The 17,060-nt window shown below is 50.4% G+C and overlaps 5 protein-coding genes across 5 annotated transcripts; 2 read left to right on the top strand and 3 right to left on the bottom strand.

The window, feature by feature from the left end:
- Positions 1-694: 694 nt before the first annotated feature.
- Positions 695-4,747, top strand: N7466_002508 (putative nuclear migration protein; the record flags this gene model as incomplete). The annotated part of the gene is made up of 2 exons (XM_057161906.1): positions 695-3,785; positions 3,846-4,747. The coding sequence occupies 2 exons, from the start codon at positions 695-697 to the stop codon at positions 4,745-4,747; spliced, it is 3,993 nt and encodes a 1,330-aa protein (XP_057025191.1).
- A 1,008-nt stretch (positions 4,748-5,755) lies between these two features.
- N7466_002507 (cytochrome b5-like heme/steroid binding domain-containing protein) lies at positions 5,756-6,271 on the bottom strand (the record flags this gene model as incomplete). Its single annotated transcript, XM_057161905.1, has 1 exon — positions 5,756-6,271. One exon carries the CDS (start codon positions 6,269-6,271, stop codon positions 5,756-5,758), a length of 516 nt encoding a protein of 171 aa, XP_057025190.1.
- Positions 6,272-6,600: 329 nt separating this feature from the next.
- On the bottom strand, positions 6,601-9,975 carry N7466_002506 (putative mRNA splicing factor RNA helicase (Cdc28); the record flags this gene model as incomplete). Its single annotated transcript, XM_057161904.1, has 1 exon — positions 6,601-9,975. One exon carries the CDS (start codon positions 9,973-9,975, stop codon positions 6,601-6,603), a length of 3,375 nt encoding a protein of 1,124 aa, XP_057025189.1.
- Positions 9,976-10,399: 424 nt separating this feature from the next.
- Positions 10,400-13,312, top strand: N7466_002505 (uncharacterized protein; the record flags this gene model as incomplete). Its single annotated transcript, XM_057161903.1, has 5 exons — positions 10,400-10,615; positions 10,673-10,698; positions 10,759-11,707; positions 11,770-12,046; positions 12,096-13,312. 5 exons carry the CDS (start codon positions 10,400-10,402, stop codon positions 13,310-13,312), a joined length of 2,685 nt encoding a protein of 894 aa, XP_057025188.1.
- Positions 13,313-14,014: 702 nt separating this feature from the next.
- On the bottom strand, positions 14,015-16,938 carry N7466_002504 (mitofusin; the record flags this gene model as incomplete). Its single annotated transcript, XM_057161902.1, has 3 exons — positions 14,015-16,439; positions 16,506-16,554; positions 16,626-16,938. 3 exons carry the CDS (start codon positions 16,936-16,938, stop codon positions 14,015-14,017), a joined length of 2,787 nt encoding a protein of 928 aa, XP_057025187.1.
- Between the last annotated feature and the right edge of the window lie 122 nt (positions 16,939-17,060).

Genomic DNA, 17,060 nt, shown 5'->3' with positions numbered 1-17,060 from the left:
GTTATGCTCCTCACATCCGGCACGGTTCCGACGCTGACAAGGCTGATCTAAAAGTCTTAAGATAATCTCCCATCTACGTAAACACCTTGACTTGGCCGTCTCAGATCGTTGCCTCGTTTGTAAAGAAAAGAGAGAAAAAAAATCCCCCCAGCGGGAAGATCGTGTCCCAGTCCGAAGACCCAACTTGTGCCCACCTTCTCGCAAAGTACGGGTCCTCGAGCGATCGCGATCGACCCTCTTTGTCAAAGTTTGGCTCTAGGGGGATGACATATGATCTATCTCCTCGCTCTTCCCTAGTTCAATTCTGATACCTGACACCTGCATCACTGGTAAGTAGAGACCTTCGGGGCCTCCGTGCATATTAAACCCGGCCACATTGGCTCCCCTCGCGCTCAGGCGTGTATGTCCCCCGCCTCCGCGTTGTACCTCATAACTGACCGGTCGTTGCACAGTGTCCTTCATTGAACCAATTATTATACGCTATTCCTTTCCCTCTCACAACGCCGATCAACGTGAATATTGAACGAAAAAAAAATTGATATAAGTTAACATCGACACCCTGCCACGCGAATGATTCAATTACGGTAGACGTTTGATGGGACCTGGGCGTGTCGTGCTCTGGCCAGCACAGAGAAACGAAGAACCCCAGGGAATGCTTTAAAAGGGTGTATTCCCCCATTATATACGCAGCGAAATGACCACGGATTTAATTTTATCGGCCTCCATGGCCCAACCATCCCCCGCTCCATCGACTTCATCCCGAGCTCAGTCAAAGTCGAGATCGAGATCTCGACCAGCACGGCGCCGGCGAGACTCTTCCCCACCACCATCCTCTTCCCCACCAGGCCTACCAACACCAGCATTCTCACCAGATGGTCAAAGCGATATCGACGATGTCATCGAAGAGTCCACACTTTCACCATTCGATGCCCGCAGAATTACACCCACCCTCCACGCATCCCTCGTATCCGAAATTCTTTCCCTACGACGGGATATCGAACATAAGACCAAAGCGATCGATTCGCTGGAAGATAGCTTGGATGAATCACGAACAGAATGCGAGACACTCAGCGAGAACTTGTCTAAATCGAACGCTGAGACACGATCTTTGCAACATCAAATTCAGCTTTTGGAGGGCGGATCGTCATCTGCGATAACGGAACTGGCTCGTGAGCGGGATGATGCGGTCGAGAACATTAACGATGTTCGTAAGAAACTCGATCATGCACAAAAGAAGGCCCGTCATCGAGAAGAGGAGGTTGAACGGACACAGATGCTTTGGGATCGTGATAGAGAGACATGGGAAAATGAACGACGAAATATGGAGCGCAAGATTCATGTTGTGGAAGGCCGCTTGAAGACGGTGCTTAATGAGGTTGCAGCTGCCCACGAGGCGGGAGCACTCCGTTCCCAACATAGCGAAAATGATCTATCGACTAAGTCCAAGGTCAAGGAAAGCGACACGACCAGTGTGGCTTCAAGTAGCCAGGGTCGCCGACGTAGGAGCATGACCAGTGTGACATCCGATGAGGGCGGAAATGAAGCCGCTTTTCACAATGTTCGATACTCGGTCCTCAGTATGGCTCCTGGTAAGGGGGATTCAGGCTTGAACCTGGCTCAAGAATTGGAATTCGATGAGGAAGATGACTTTGCTGCGTCCGAAGATGAGGCCCCCGACTCCCCCGAAGCGCTTCCAGAGGAACGGCCGATGTCCGTCAATTCGCAGGCGTCTCATTCGATAGCATCAAAGGCCCGAAAGATTTTGGGTCTTTCCATGCAAAGTACCGGGTCAATCACGGCCGCCGACTACCGTGCTCTGGATCCGCTTAGTCCTACTAAGTTGTCCGAGCACCAGTCTTCTGGGGACTACTGTGACATGGGTACTCAATACTCACCTCCGCCATCGCCCGAAATTCCAGCCTCAATAGTATCTCACAATGACCTCTCTCTGGTGGACAAAGAATCTAATGCCGGCCATGAATTTGATGAGAACCAAGTTGCCCCCGAGATGAAGGATTCTGCTACACTCACACTTGCAACTGAGATGATTTCCTCTTCTTGTCAAACCGTCAGTGAACTTCCTAGCCCTCCATGGACGCCAAAGATCTCGGAGCCACCAGTTCAATCCATTGAAGCGGCCTCGGAGCCAGTCCAGATGGCATCGGTATCTACCCAGACCGATTTGCCTCCTCTTCCAGAGCCTGTGGAGAGCGAGAAGGCAACCTTGTCTCCAAAAGATATCCCAGCGCAAATTGATGTCCCAATGATAGCTATTCACCCGCCTGGGTCGGAACCACCGTCACCCCGGAACAGTGTTGTTCTCCCTCCGCAGACTAAGAATGTATCTGTTCAGGCCAATTTCAGGTCGGTCGTTGAGAGCCGATCTATTGCCATGCAGACGGAAGAAATCCGAATCGATCAACGGCCTGTCAAACTTCCAGCCAGTTTATTGCCCTCTGCTATTCCTGATCTACCAACCACCTCCGAACTTCAAGAGTCTAATGCCGAATCTTACCGCGCGCCTGTTCCTCCTCCTCGTTCGGCCAAGAGAGTCCAACGACCTTTGCCACATGAGCGCCCGGTGAAACCCCCTCGCGCACAGGCTTCGGAGCCACTGCAGGCTTACCAGGCATACCCTGGCAATAATGATAATGGACCTCTATCGAGCGAACTTGCATCTGGATTAAGACGGCCGTTCCGGTCTAGCAGCCTTTTCGCGGGCTTCGAACAGCTGAGCGATGATGAAGGTCCCTATGCGGAGGAGAGGGACGTTTTTACTGATGACGAGCTTCTTAACCGGCCGTTTGCTTCTTACACCATCCGGCGCGGCAAGTTGGTCAGTGCGAAATCAAGAACGAGCTTGGATGAAATGCATCTACCCGAAATCGATGAACACCTATCTGACCCCGAATCCCGACCTTCCGTCGATGTTGGGCGTGCCTCCTCTCCCTCTCGCGCAACTCACCGGTCTGGCACGACAACCTCCAGTGGCCGACAACCTGCCAGTGGCATGCGCAAAATCGCCATGATATCTAGCGGCGCAGCAGCATATCAAAAATCCCGCCCCCGCAGCCCCAGCGAGCCCAGTCTGGAAAGCGGTAGTGCAGGGTCAAGCATTGCGCCTCCATTCCCGGTTCCAATCCGTCTCAGCTCACGTAACGTTCCTTTGACGGGCAGTGATGGACCCCCAAGCCCGACTCGCTCCTCAGGTCGGCAATTCTCTGACCGTGGTGCGCGCACAACAATTGCACGTCAGCCCACATTGCGCAGAGTACGCTCAGCGGCCGCTACATCCCAGAGCAGCTTGGCGGAGCGCCCGGAAACTCTTTCGTCTCCGACTCGCTCTGAGTCTCCCTACACACTTGATAGTCCTCCCTACCGCCCACCACCGCCTCTCCCAGTTGATGATATCACAGCTCCTCGTCAGCGTCGGGACCCTGCGAAACGGGCCTCTCATCGCCCCGCGGTGCCTTCTATGAACTGGGAGCAGGAACGACGGGACTCAACCGGGGGCGTGCAGCCGACAAGTGTTGTTGACGCAATTGCTCAGACCATGGTGGGCGAGTGGATGTTCAAGTACGTTCGCCGCCGCAAATCGTTCGGCATGGGAGAATCTAAAGATACCTGGGAGGGCCGAAACCCCGATGAGGTATCAGCCAACATTACCAATGGTGGAGTGCGTCATAAGCGATGGGTCTGGCTTGCACCCTACGAGGGCTCCATCATGTGGAGCAGCAAACAACCGACAAGCGGGCCTGCCTTGCTGGGCAAGACTGGTCGAAAGTGTAAGCGGGATTCCCTATTCTTGCTTTTTTTTTATCATTCGCTGACACCCTATATTCTAGTCACTATCCAATCCGTATTGGATGTTAAGGATGACAACCCATTGCCCAAGGGCACTGAAAATACCAGTACATTCAACCGCTCGATTCTAGTCCTCACGCCACAGCGTGCTCTCAAATTCACCGCACTTACCGTCGAACGCCACTACGTCTGGCTAACCGCCCTATCATTCCTCAGCCACTCTTCAATGGGCCTACAAGATCTAGCATCACTCCCCCCGGCACCACAAGAGGAACCGGGATCCTCCATCCCTTCCCAAGCCACCTTGCGTCGCAACCCCATCCGCGACTCGATCCGAGTGGCCAAGGGTCGCCCGCGTCCCATGCCCAAGGGCAAACGCTCCTTCCCGGGCACCGCAGAGCCGGTGCCAGAAATACCTACCGGGGACCTCGAAAGCCTTAATTCTATGGCTGCCGATGCACCGCATGTCCCACGCTTCTCTAATCATAATCACCATAATCGCAAGCGCAGTAACACTGCTCCCCGCCCTCCTGCCCTCCACGCTATCCGCAGCTTTTCCAGCCAGGGTACCATGCCCTCGTCCCACAGCGGCACCACGGTCGGTTCCGCAGAGCCTTACTTCTCGCCTGTCCCGCCACCGGGTCTCCCTCCCGGCATTGGAAGTGGCCACAGTATCACGAGTCGTCGTACGTCTGAGGCTAGTGGTCGTACCACTCATACAACTGCGAGCAATATGTTTGATATGGGCACTGTGCGTATGGAGGCTTTCATTGACCACCATGCGGAGCAGATTAATCGCCCGCGTGGTGTGCAGCCGCCTCGTGCACAGCACGTACGCAAACCCTCCAGTCAGTGGAGTCAAGGTCGCTATGACTACGACGCGCCCTCTGTTAACGACAGTGAACTCTCTTATCGACCCGATGACCCTTTCCGTGGGTTTTAATCCCTCCTTAATTCTTTTATTTCTATCCCCCTTCACTTTTTCCATTCATTCTTCATACTTTCTTCATTCTTTGAGCGTTGGTCCGGATTACCCATTCTCCATTCTTCTCGATATATCCTCTTTCATTTTTCACATGTATAACTGTATATATGATCATTCTTTGTTCTGACCTTGATCCTTTGCATCCTTTACATCCTTTTCATTATATATCTTTATTGTTTGTTTTATCTGAAATATTGTGTTGGTTGGATCATGTCGATACCAGATGTACGAAAAGACACCAAGTTTGAAGCAGCGGTGGGAAAATGGGGCGTTCAAATCGAATATTCAAATGTTAAAGTATACGTGCAAAGACTCTTCTCATACATGATTGACCTTGGAACCCTTCAAACATTTTGTTTTTAACCAGCGCCAGGTGGATACATAACATTCAATGTTTGAACATTGGAAGCCTGTTGTCAAAAATGGGTCCAAGTCCTAGAACTTTTTACCCTGGAAACATTTGAAAGGCAGGTCTTCGCGATGTCTGTCACTGCATGTGGTCTACTTGTTTTTGTCAGGTCGATCTTTCGATTTGCAGAGTCTGTCGACCAGTCTCCAGTGGCCCGCTGGCCGAATATGAATGGGTGTCTTATGTCTTTGATGCTGTATTGGTTTTTGCTGCATCTGTAACCATGAATATCGTCCACCGCGCTAACTGGATATCGGAAAATGAGTGGAAAGATCTACGATGGGATATCAGATATCCTCAAGTGCTGAGAAACTACAGCATTGCCCAGGTGGGTCTTTCTCATGGAGGAAGTGGAGCAGAATGGCGGTTTTTATAGGCATGAGAAGAAACCGGTCAAGCTCCTCCGTTGTAATTCAGATACGAAAATTGTTGAGAAGTCTGTTTTTAACATTGAACTCATTTGTGCATGTATAAATGTTAATCTAATATGATAATATCATCAATAAAGTGCGGGTATAAACTCCTCGATATAGCGCTAGCGCAAGCAAATAATCCATTCAATGTATGTAGAGCGCGGGAGGAAGGGCCCCAACGATCGGCGTTCTCCGCGTTGTTGGCTGATCTTCGGAGATGTCCCGATCACACGGATACAGAAGGAAAAGACGGAGATTTCCTTTCAAGGCGTAATGTTTGTTCACGGTGGTAGTGGCGAAGTAGATTCGAATTACAACTTGGCGGCCTCCTTGACTTCTCCAATCTTCAGCTTGGGCGAGTACTTCTTCAATACGGACTCGTTGTGGTACTATGAAGGAGAATGGAATTAGCCTTGACTCGCCCTCACTGTATTGGTTTGATGGCGCGTAGAACATGAAGATGTTCCAGATGAGTATGTTTACCTTCCAAAATTGCTTGGATGCATCCTTTCCAGCGACACGCTTCAAGATCTTTGCGCCTCCAGGGTGTTCGTCGACAAATTTGGTTACGTCGTACACACTGTTATCGACAATGATGTACAAGCCCTTGTCGGCGTTGTTGTGAGCGGCAACATCGGCCGGGGTGAATGATTCAGACATGATGGGAGAGATGTGTATAGTGGGTAGTGTTCAAGTTTGGGGTTGAAGGGAGAAAGACAGGTGACGTTATTAAATGGGGGAAAGTCTGGAGTAAAGCGGGGCCGAGGTAAATGGATTTTGCCGCGGTCGGGAAATCACGATTATCAACAATCTCATTGGTAGGGGAAATCATGTGTGAACATCACTGAATTAATCATATGACTACTAGTCTATGTTGTGGAAATTCTATGTAAATTCTTTTCTTGTTTTTCGTTTTTGCTTTGCACAATGTTTAAATATTTCTTGAATATTTTGCCTGATGTAGAATGACAGGGAGAACGAAAAAATGATCATGTCCGACTCTTCTCTCCAGTGGCCCCTGTCCCCTTGGGCACTTTGCGATCCAATCCTAGTGACTCTAGATCCTTCTTTTTGTAGTAATGTGGTGCAACTTCTACCAACCACTCCGCTTGCAGGGGCATATTACTGCGCATGTACTCTTTGCTGGTGAGGACCAGCTCAAAGTAAATCACCCATCGTGGGTTGACCTCAAACAGCGTGCTGGACGGATGTAAATACACGGACTGTCCGTTCTTGATCGTGCGGTAACTGTCACCTCCACGCTGCAGACGGGCTGCATTGGGGAAGAAGCCGGATGTAATGGCCTTTTGGATGGGTATAATGTTCGTAGCACCACAGGAGCTGACAGTCACTTCCACACGGTCACAGAGCTTGGCGAGCTGATCACGAACGTCGCGTGCCCGGGTCAGACTGCGCTGCTGGAGGAAGTTCTCCTTGGCCCATACAACACTAAAGTCAGAGTCTACCCATTGATTCCAAATATTGAGCAGGGTCAGGTGATCGCCACCATCCTTGATAGTGAAACGGTTGCGTGCACTATCGGCATGGATTTTCTTGTCCTTGGGACGGAAGAACAGAGCACTGGCCTCGCTCAGCATCGACACAATCGAGAGCACTTCCTCCACGCAACCATATTGCCCTGATGCGAGGATCGCCTTTGCCAGCATCGGGTCCGTCGGGAACTCGGCCATCTGTCGGCCAACCTTTGTCAGGTCTCCGCGGTCGTTAAGAGCTCCAAGCGCGTATAACTGCTCCAAAGCTCGGATAATAGTCTCTGCGGGCGGAGGGTCCATAAAGTCAAAGTCAAGAAGCTGGTCAATACCCAAGGATTTCAGCATCAAAATCACTCCGTTGAGGTTGGTCCGCTGGATCTCTGGTGTGGTGTTCTCTTCCAACTCATTATAGTATGCCCATTTGGTATAAAGTCGGAAGCATTTACCAGGACCGACTCGCCCAGCACGACCAGCCCGCTGGTTCGCCGAGGCCCGAGAGCAAGGGGTCACCACCAGACTCTCCATACCGGTACGCGGATTGAACACATTTTCCTTGACAAAACCAGGGTCAATCACGTAGACAATGCCATCAATGGTCAAACTAGTCTCAGCAATGTTTGTTGCCAAGACCACCTTACGCGCCTTCGGCGGCGTGGGTTCGAAAATCTTACTCTGCAGTTCGGACGGCAGATTGGCGTAGATAGGACAAATAATCATTTCTGGGATTTTACTGCCCAATTTTCGAGCTGTTTCCTGGAGACTCTGCTCGGCAGCCTCAATTTCCTCTTGACCGGTCAAGAATACCAAGATATCACCTTGACCTTGTGTGACGTGGATTTGGAATACTGTGGTGATGGCGGCTGCCAGGTAGTTAGCCTCGGGCTGCGAGGTGTAGTGCACATCAACGGGGTATCGCCGGCCAGGAATGTTGAAAATAGGAGCATCATCAAAGTACTTTTGGAATTTCTGTGCATCCATTGTCGCAGACGAGATGAGGAGCTTTAGGTCAGGTCGCGCTTTAGCAATGTCCTTGAGAAGACCACAGGCAATATCCGTTGGCACCGTCCGCTCGTGAGCTTCATCAATCATCAGTGCTGAATACTGACTCAGGTCGGGCTCTGTCAACAGTTCTCGCAAAAGCATTCCATCGGTCATGTACTTGAGAATGGTCTTGTCGCTGGTGTTATCTTCAAAGCGAATGGCATAGCCAACCTCATTTCCAATCTTTGACCCCATTTCCTCTGCTACACGGGCTGCAACACTCATGGCGGCCACTCGACGTGGCTGTGTGCAACCGATCTTCAGGCCATCTTTGGTGTAGCCGGCCTCGTGAAGATATTGTGGGATTTGTGTCGTCTTTCCGGAACCAGTTTCACCGACAATAATCAAGACTTGGTGCTCAGCAACTGCTTGAATGATCTGGTCACGGAACTGATAAATAGGCAAACTCTTCCGCGTCTCCTCCATCGATAAAGCCTTCTTCTCCGCTGCATCCATTTCCTCCTTGAATCGTCGTTGTTCCTGGGTCAAAAGCTTTTCTGTGCCCTCGAGCTTGGAATCCATGACGAAGTTGATCTGTTGTGAATCATCAAAGACATACTCATAGTCTCCTTCATCAACGAACTCTGCCTTGTTGATTTGCGCCTTGGCCTTGGCTGATTGCTCTAGCTCCCATTCTTCGTGCTCTGTCACGAATTTCTCCTGGCCTGATTCGTCGCGCTCCACGTATCGCTTATAGAGTGCATCTTCTTTCTTTTTGCGATCAATCTTTCCCTTTTCCGTGATGTAGTCATCTGGCATCATGTAGCCATCGCGGTGGTCATCGATACGTAGCCGCTCCTCAGCAATGCGTAGAACCTCTCTGTTGCGCGCAAACTCTTCCTTCTCGCGACGAGTCAGACTAGGGTTTTCGCGCAATTCAATAGCCTCTTCGGCAACCTGACGTCGCAACAATGCCAGTCGCTCTGTTTCACGTTTCTTTAAATATTCTTGGCGGGAACGAAGTCGCAAATCGGGCATCACTGCCGCCCTGGCATCGGCGTCATCAGCCAGAGCGCGACGACGTGCAGCTTCTCCATCCCGGGTCATGTCCTCTACAATCTTTTTGGATTTCTTATCGTCCTTCTTGGCCAATCGCTTCGCGAATTCATCTCTCTCGCGGAGATCACGTTGGCGATCAATCTCCTGTTTGGTTTGTGGATCAATATCGTCGGCTGGCGATGGGGAGCGTGGGGAAGCTGATCCATCTTCAAGCCTCGTGCGTTTTGAGGCCGACTCTGCAAATTCGTCTTGGGCTGTGTCGGAGTATATTTCATCCTCTGGCATCTCCTCGTCGCCCCACCGATTGTCGAAGTCTGAATCCTTCTTCCGCACCTTCTTTGATCGTGGACGGTCGCGACTCTCGGCGTCGCGGCTGCGGTCTCGTTTTCGGTTGTCGTCTGTCTCCCAACGACTATTTGACTCGGCATCTTTCTTAGTCCTGCCTCGGTCTCTATCACTTTCTCGCTCCTTATCCCGGCGCCTTCGTCGGTCGCGCTCGGCCTCGACATTGACAGGGCCTAAGCCCGGCTCCTGATCAAGCTCTTCGCCCATATCCACCATGCTGTATTTTTTTTTCGTAGATGCCTTGCTTGCTGTGCTTTGGCTAGACGAGGCATTGGGAGGTGGTGCTTTCCCCGCGCGCGAAAAAAGCTGGCTACAGAATGCGCCAATCTCATCTGGACTGCCATCAAGGAAGGAAAGCAGTTTGTCTTGGAGGGAGGATGCAGACTTGGAGGAGCTGGCTTCGGCAAGCACGAAGTCCACGGATATAGGGTCGGATGCGCCTGTCAAGCGGATCAGAGAATCCGATACGAAGGTTTTGTTATCCATGGTGTACGCGAATGAGACGATCAACGTTCAATAGATGGGAGTCTTCCTGGTTAGTTCTCGGGGAGAGTAGTTGTCGGTGAAGTTTCAAATGACACAGCGCATCGTGCGCAGGACCGTGGAAGTTGTTGATAGCAGAGAGGAAAATCCCTTGGAATTAAACTTGGGAAAAGGTGTGGTTCAATATGAAGCTGCAATTGCAGACGAAAGTTGCGGAGCTTCGGGGACTGAGTGCCAAGACCGCCCGCGGTGGCAATAACCGCACGATATTTGGATGTATACATCTTTGCCCTCCAGTCTTCACCTTCAATTAAGAGATGTTAATTATTAGTTTACTACTTACTAACTAGCGATCTAAATGCCGAGACATGTCAAGGTATAGTCATGATATAGAATAAAGCTCAGCACTCATATTAAGGCCTATAAGATGAAAGTAAGAGCATTAAAGTATTGTAGATCGCTGACCAAGGCCCAAGGGGCGCGTGCCCACGTGATCATCAATTATCGCGATTCGCGACGCGGGATCGGACAAGAACTTGTTCTCTCCAATTGCTATCTTCACCTTCAATGGGACCAGAAGAGTGTTGTTAAGCAGTGGGAGGTGTTTGTCAGTCATGAAGGATGGCAGGCGCAGGACAATCGGGTAAGTCGAAGTCTGCAGCGAAGTCCACACGCGGATTGCTAACTAGCCAACCTATAGACAAGGAGCATCCGCTCGCAGGCGCGGTAATTTGCTTCACTGCGGTCACATTGGAGTATAGAGTACGTTATGCATTGATTCTTCAGCACAATAATTACACCAGACTTAAGAAACGAGACTGACGCGCGTGGAACCCAGACCCAACTATTAAATGCCGCGAAAGAAATGGGAGCAGTTGAACGACCCGACCTCACCTCCGAAGTAACCCACCTTCTCGTCGGATCTGCAGACTCCGCAAAATACCGATTCGTCGCGCGCGAACGGAATGACGTCGTTGTGGTTCGACCAGAATGGATTGAAGCGATGCGCCAATTGTGGATGCTGGGAGAAGATATCGACATTCGCGCCCTGGAGGTACAGCACAAGATACCCACCTTTGTCGGGCTCACAATATGCATTACTGGATTCTCGGATATGGGCTTTCGCACACAGATGAACGACCGTTCTGTGGAAAATGGGGCCGAGTTTCGGAAAGACTTGACCAAGAGCGTCACCCATCTTATTTCGCGCACTGCAGACGGCGAGAAGTACAAGTTTGCGACACAATGGGGTATACGAGCTGTCAGCGAGAAATGGTTTAACGACTGTATTGAGCGCGGGATGATCCTGGACGAAGAAAAATACCACCCACTGATCCCACTGGAAGAACAAGGTGTTGGAGCATGGTATCGACCCTTACCCATATCACAGAGCGAGTCTAGAAAAGACAGAGGTGATTCTAGCAATGGTTCGGGGGATGCTAGGCCGCGGAAAAAGCTACGCAGGACTGCAAGTACCAAGCTCATTGGCCAAAATGAGAACATCTGGGGTGATATCATTGGTGCTGGTTTCACGAATCCCGATACGACCGATTCGCCCAACAAAGAGGATGAAGAACGCGACTCACCACCTTCAAAACCTATTCTTCAAGCTGCTAAATCCTTCGCGAGTGAGTCAGTCTTCAGTCAAGCCATGGCACGTGAAGAACCACCCAAAGCCCCAGAAGGCTTTCTCGGGGGATCATATTTCTATCTAGAAGGGTTCTCATCTAAGCAGGTAAGCACTGTCACTCGTTCCTTGATCCGGTTAGTGACTTATACATATATTTCTCTCTCTAGATGGGAGTATTACATCGCCACCTTGGGTTCAATGGTGCTCAATGTGTGACATCTCTGAGAGAATTTTCTCGACCGAGCATCCCGAAAACAGGCCGTGGCTTATACATCATGGTGCCATACCAAACCCTCAGGTCGGCGGCTCCATCAACAGACGATCTGGCGTTTGAATGCGAGGTCGTAACAGACATGTGGTTAGAGAAATGTCTGCATGCAAGAGTCCTGGTTCCGCCAGAATCCCACGCTGTTTGCAGACCTTTCCCTGATTTCCCAATTCCAGGTGAGGATTTATGAAAACTTATCTCTGAGCGTTACTAACTAAATACCAGAATTTTCAGGAATGCGAATATGCTCTACTGGATTTGGCGGCATTGATCTTCTTCACGTGTCCAAGCTGGCTAACCTGATGGGTGCCTCCTATGACGAAGTTCTCACGCCACAAGCCTCTGTCCTGGTTTGCTTCGACCCTCAAACTGCAAGCCAAAACAAGTTGCGCCATACCAGAGAATGGGGTGTCCCAGCCGTTTCAGCTAGTTGGCTGTGGGCCTCCATTCAGACTGGCCAAAAGAAGCCATTTGAGCCATATATGGTCCAAAAACAAATATCCCAACCTCAAGGCGGCGTAGAAAAACCAGGTGCTGCTTTTGAGAGCGAAGATATGCATCAGAAAGTGGATACAGTCCGCGACAGACGAGCTAAAGCTCCAGCAAAGTCACCAAGTGAACCGAGAAGTGAAGATCCGAAACACGCCAAAAGCTATCAAAGGCGGATGTCGTCTGTCATCGACGATGGATTCTCGAATGAAGGCGAGGATGATGTGCCCAAGCCGTCCATACCGGAATCTCAGCCTCCATCCCCGAGCAGAACAGACGACAGGCCAACAACTAGTGGCTCTACCTCCGACCAACCCAATCCAAACCACACAGAACCCACTGCACCCTCCGCGCTGGACACCGCGCTCAAGGGCCTCCTTCAGAAAGCCCAAGCTGCTAAATCCCGCCAGTCGAATGAAAGCCCAACCAACATTGAAGATGGCAACTTTCCCCTCCGACGAAAGCGCAAACCTCTATTAGGTCGTGCCCCGTCACACTCCTCCTCTAAAGTCGAAACCGCTGCTGCACCATCCAGAGCTAGCTCAATTGACACTCTCAATGACGACGGTATCGGCGCACCACTTGAGAGCGCAGATCCGACCCGGGCCAACTCGCTGTCCCGCACGACTAGTCACGTCAATAAAGATGAAAGTCTATCATCAATGTTCAGCGGTGCCGGTGGAAAATTCGATTTCCTGGCTGATAAGCAGCTCCCTGCCAACGGGAACGAGGAAGACGAAGAAAACACCGAGCCTCAGATGACACAACTAGACTATGAAGATGCCGACGCAGCAGCTATGAGAGCTGAATTCCTGCGTGATGCAGGCAAGATACCTCGGAAGCCTACCCAGGCTGACCCAGGCGTGTTATTAGGGGAGCTCAAAGAATTGGAGGATGTTGGATGGGCCTCTAGGCGGAGGACAAGAAAACATCTGAGAGGTGATGGTGAATGATTATGCAAATGGATTTACCTTTTTTTTTTTCACATCTCTCATTTGGTGTTTGGGAAGTTCGGAGCGTATTGCGCGATTTTCATGGGTATGGAGCTCTAAAACACATTTTATCTATGAATCATAGCATTGTATTGCATGGCGCATTTTGGGTACTACTACTATATCAATGCATGGCGTTTTCATTTAAGCTATCTGTTCAATCAAACCTTGGAATTGCTGTCAGATCTTCGATATGCTTGCCACATGCACTTCTTGATTTCTGCCATGACAGATCCATGAGCATCGAACCAAAGTTCAATCAGCTGAAGCGTCCAGTTGGACATTATTAGTACTTCATACAGCCCAAAGAAACATCTGGATCGCCTATGTACCTAGTAGGTGATCATAGAAGCCGTTTTTATGAAAAATTTTGTATGTCAATTCAGATGGGAATCTTGGGCTAAACTTGTAATGACTTCCGATGCACACCAACACGCCATGTAATAAAAAGGCAGTAAAGAGCTGTAGTGCTTCAGTGTATCTTTTGGAACACAACTGAAGAATCACAAATAGAGAGGGAGAAGGAGAAAGGAGCACATAAAGAAAAGGGATATTCGTGGACGAGAGGAAAAGAAACGACATCAAGAAATTATACATCCTTCAAAGTAATCAACGAGAAGGAAGATGAGAGAATGTGGACTGTTGGTACATTTTTGGCTTTGTTCATTGGTCCAAGGCACCCATGGCACCAGGAAGCGGGCCATCGAGATCAAGACCCTCGACGGAGCGGCGGTTCTCACTGCTATCGCGGAACAAGTTTGAAAAGTACTTGGTGGCAACCTCGCTCTCCTGCTTGACTTTGCTTACTTCTTGCTTGCGCCGGGCGAGATCCTCAATGTCCTGAGCCAAGCTGGTTTGCAGATTCTTGGCGGGTAGACGAAGAATGCGCCGCACCTCAGTAGAAATGCGGTTAGCATTTGAATGAACATAGTCCATTTCTGTAAGAGCCGCTGCAATCTTTCGGGAGATACGGGGGGGTAATGTTGACGGGATTGAGGACAACATGTAGGCCGCAGTCAAGGCGACAGCAGCAAGAACACCGGGGATGAACATTCGGCGCACGTTATTCGGTCCGAGCATTTTCACCGCGCTGAGTGCACTATCCACCCAGCTGAAGCCACCAAAGACTCTGCCGCCTACCACAGTAAGTGCAGTCATTGCGACACCGGTTCCTGCCATCTTCTCTTGGCGCTCCCATAGACCAGCAACATCGAAGAAGTCCAAAAATTCGACTTCTGCATCGACCTGCCGGCCAAAGGCGTGACGACGACCCCGGCGGAACATCAAGTCCGCACGGAAGTTGAGTGGACTGAACTTGTCCTCGCCAACATGCAGTAGGCCAATGTTTTGAATGAAGCCAACTCCCTGGACGGTCTTGTCTCTGGCATAGTCTTCACAACCTGCAAGAGCTGCAGAGATCTGATCCAGCATCGCCAGCTTCAGATCCTCGGCATATTGGAAGGCCGAGAAGAGACCGGGATACTCAACGCCTAGGTCTTGCTCAGAGACCCGTGCAATGGTGTCGGTCAGGGTGGCACGAGTATGGTTGTATGTATCATCGCATGATTCGTCGATGGCTCTATCCACACCTTCTATCAATTCACCCTTCTTTTTCTTGCCATTCTCATAGGCGGGTTCAATCTCGGCTAGCTCCTCTGTGACTCGTGTAAGCTCAGACTGGGCAACGTCACGATTGACTGTAGCAAGCGCGTTGAGGTCGGCGAGAAGATTCAAGAGATAAGTTCGAGCAGGGGCAAGCTTAGAGCGGGATCTTTTCTCGAGAACGAAGCGTCGCAATGCCCCTTCTAGATTTTCGAAATCCTGGATCTTTTCCTTCTCCTTTTGCTTGCCTTTGCCCTTATCCTTGCTACTATCGTCATCATCGTCATCATCATGGGGATCCGAACCCCCACCAGAGCCAGATTGTGAGATAGCCCCAGCTGGAGCAACGGGAATGGCATTGCTTGAAACAAAGTGTACGAGCTCATCAGACTCCTTGAATGTGCGTGGGCTAAGTTTGCCCACTTGGTCAAGTATCATGCGTTCGCAGCGCTTCTTATCGCGAATTTGATCGAAGCCGTTCACCACCATGAAAATGTAGGCCTTTTCGTGAGCGGCATTGAGGATGAACTCCTTGGCCGAAAGGGTGAAATGATTGGCTGCAGACACAACAAAAACAACCACATCGATTTCCTCCTGGCGCGCAAAAACAGCTGTAGTCTTCAAAGAGTCGGAGTTCAAGCCTGGGGCATCAATCAAGGCAATATCGACGACACCGTTATTGAGCAAAGACTCATCAATAGAACGGACGTCCTTGACATAGACCTTGCACTGCATGTACTTGGTGTTGTCGACTACAATATTCTCAAGCTCACTCATGGCGTAAACATCATAAGTGCTCTCGTCATTACGATTGTAATGGACGTCTTTGTGCACTGCGTGTACTTCCTCCATTCCGGCATTCTCACGAGCATCGAGTACCTCGCAGAAGATGCTGGTACAAGGTTGTTGGTCCTCGGGTAAAACCTTCCGTCGGAGTAAAGCGTTGCAAAATGTTGATTTGCCGGCATTAAGATCTCCTGTGATCAAAACCTTGCTCGAGGTATCCTCAATGCGATCTCGCAAAGAAAGAAGGTGTTTGACGCTCTGGCTGATCCTCCCATCCAACAACGAAGCGATTGAAGCCTTTTCCAACGAATGCACCAGCTCTGCCTGCGACAAAGCCCCAAGCTTCAGATCAAGCTTCAAAATTGAGAACTCCTGAGCAATCTGCGGAGTCATCAACCGAGGCTCTGGCGGCGCCCGGCGTTCGGCAGCGGCACTAGATTCACCGATGTCCTCTCCGTTCATCGTAGTCGTGGCGCGTTTCAGCTCGGGCCGAGGGGGGGTTGTCGGCCTCAAATCATCTGTTCTAAAGTCTGACTGGGTATGGTGGAGTTCCGGACGCGTGGTAGGGGACGAGGGAGCGCTTTGGGCATTTTGAACGGAAGGATAGTGGGCGGGCCACTGGCGGTTCATATCCTGGAGTTGCTTCAATGTTTCGATTGTCCGAGAGATTGAGCGAGCAAGCTTGGTCCGGTTGGAGTTGCTGTGACGAATATTATAAGTGTGCTGTCCATTTGTAGAGTAGATATACTAGAAATGGTCGACATACTAGAGAAGCTGGTGGACATGGTTTGCGACGACCTGCTTTTCATGCTCGGCTGTTCGACAAAAACTACTCAGCCAACTAAATCTTCAAGAAAAAAGGATCACTTCGTTGCATGTCACTCACCAGCCGGGTTATACTCGCCAGGACGCGTGGGGGTATGCACCGGAGTTGGTCGGTCTTCCATCAAGCCTGCACGCCAAGCCGCGCTCGAGTCACCCTCTGCAGCACTCTCACCTGCGATGCTGCCTCCATATCCCGAATCATGGGCCAGAGAGGACATCAAAGCCGTTGCACTTTCCGAAGTTGAACCATTGCCCACGGTCATATAGGCCGGCGGGGCTTGAGGAGAAAAAGGACTTCGTTCCTCATCCTCGCCAGCAAAACGAGACGAGGCGGACCTGGAGGAGCCTGCGCCTGGGTAGTAATCTTGACTCATGACGAAAAAGGGGTGTGTTGAAAAGCCATCCGAGGGTATTTGTTTGTTTTAAGAAGCAAGAAAATTAACAATGAATAATCAAATTCCAAGGTTAAGGTGACGTTTATGCCTAAAAGGGTTTA

The sequence above is a fragment of the Penicillium verhagenii genome, assembly GCF_028828195.1.
Source record: "Penicillium verhagenii strain IBT 33310 chromosome Unknown utg000003l_segment0_segment0, whole genome shotgun sequence".
Lineage (NCBI taxonomy): Eukaryota > Fungi > Ascomycota > Eurotiomycetes > Eurotiales > Aspergillaceae > Penicillium > Penicillium verhagenii.
Note: the sequence above shows the minus strand (reverse complement) of the source record. Positions and strands in the feature narration are given on the sequence as shown.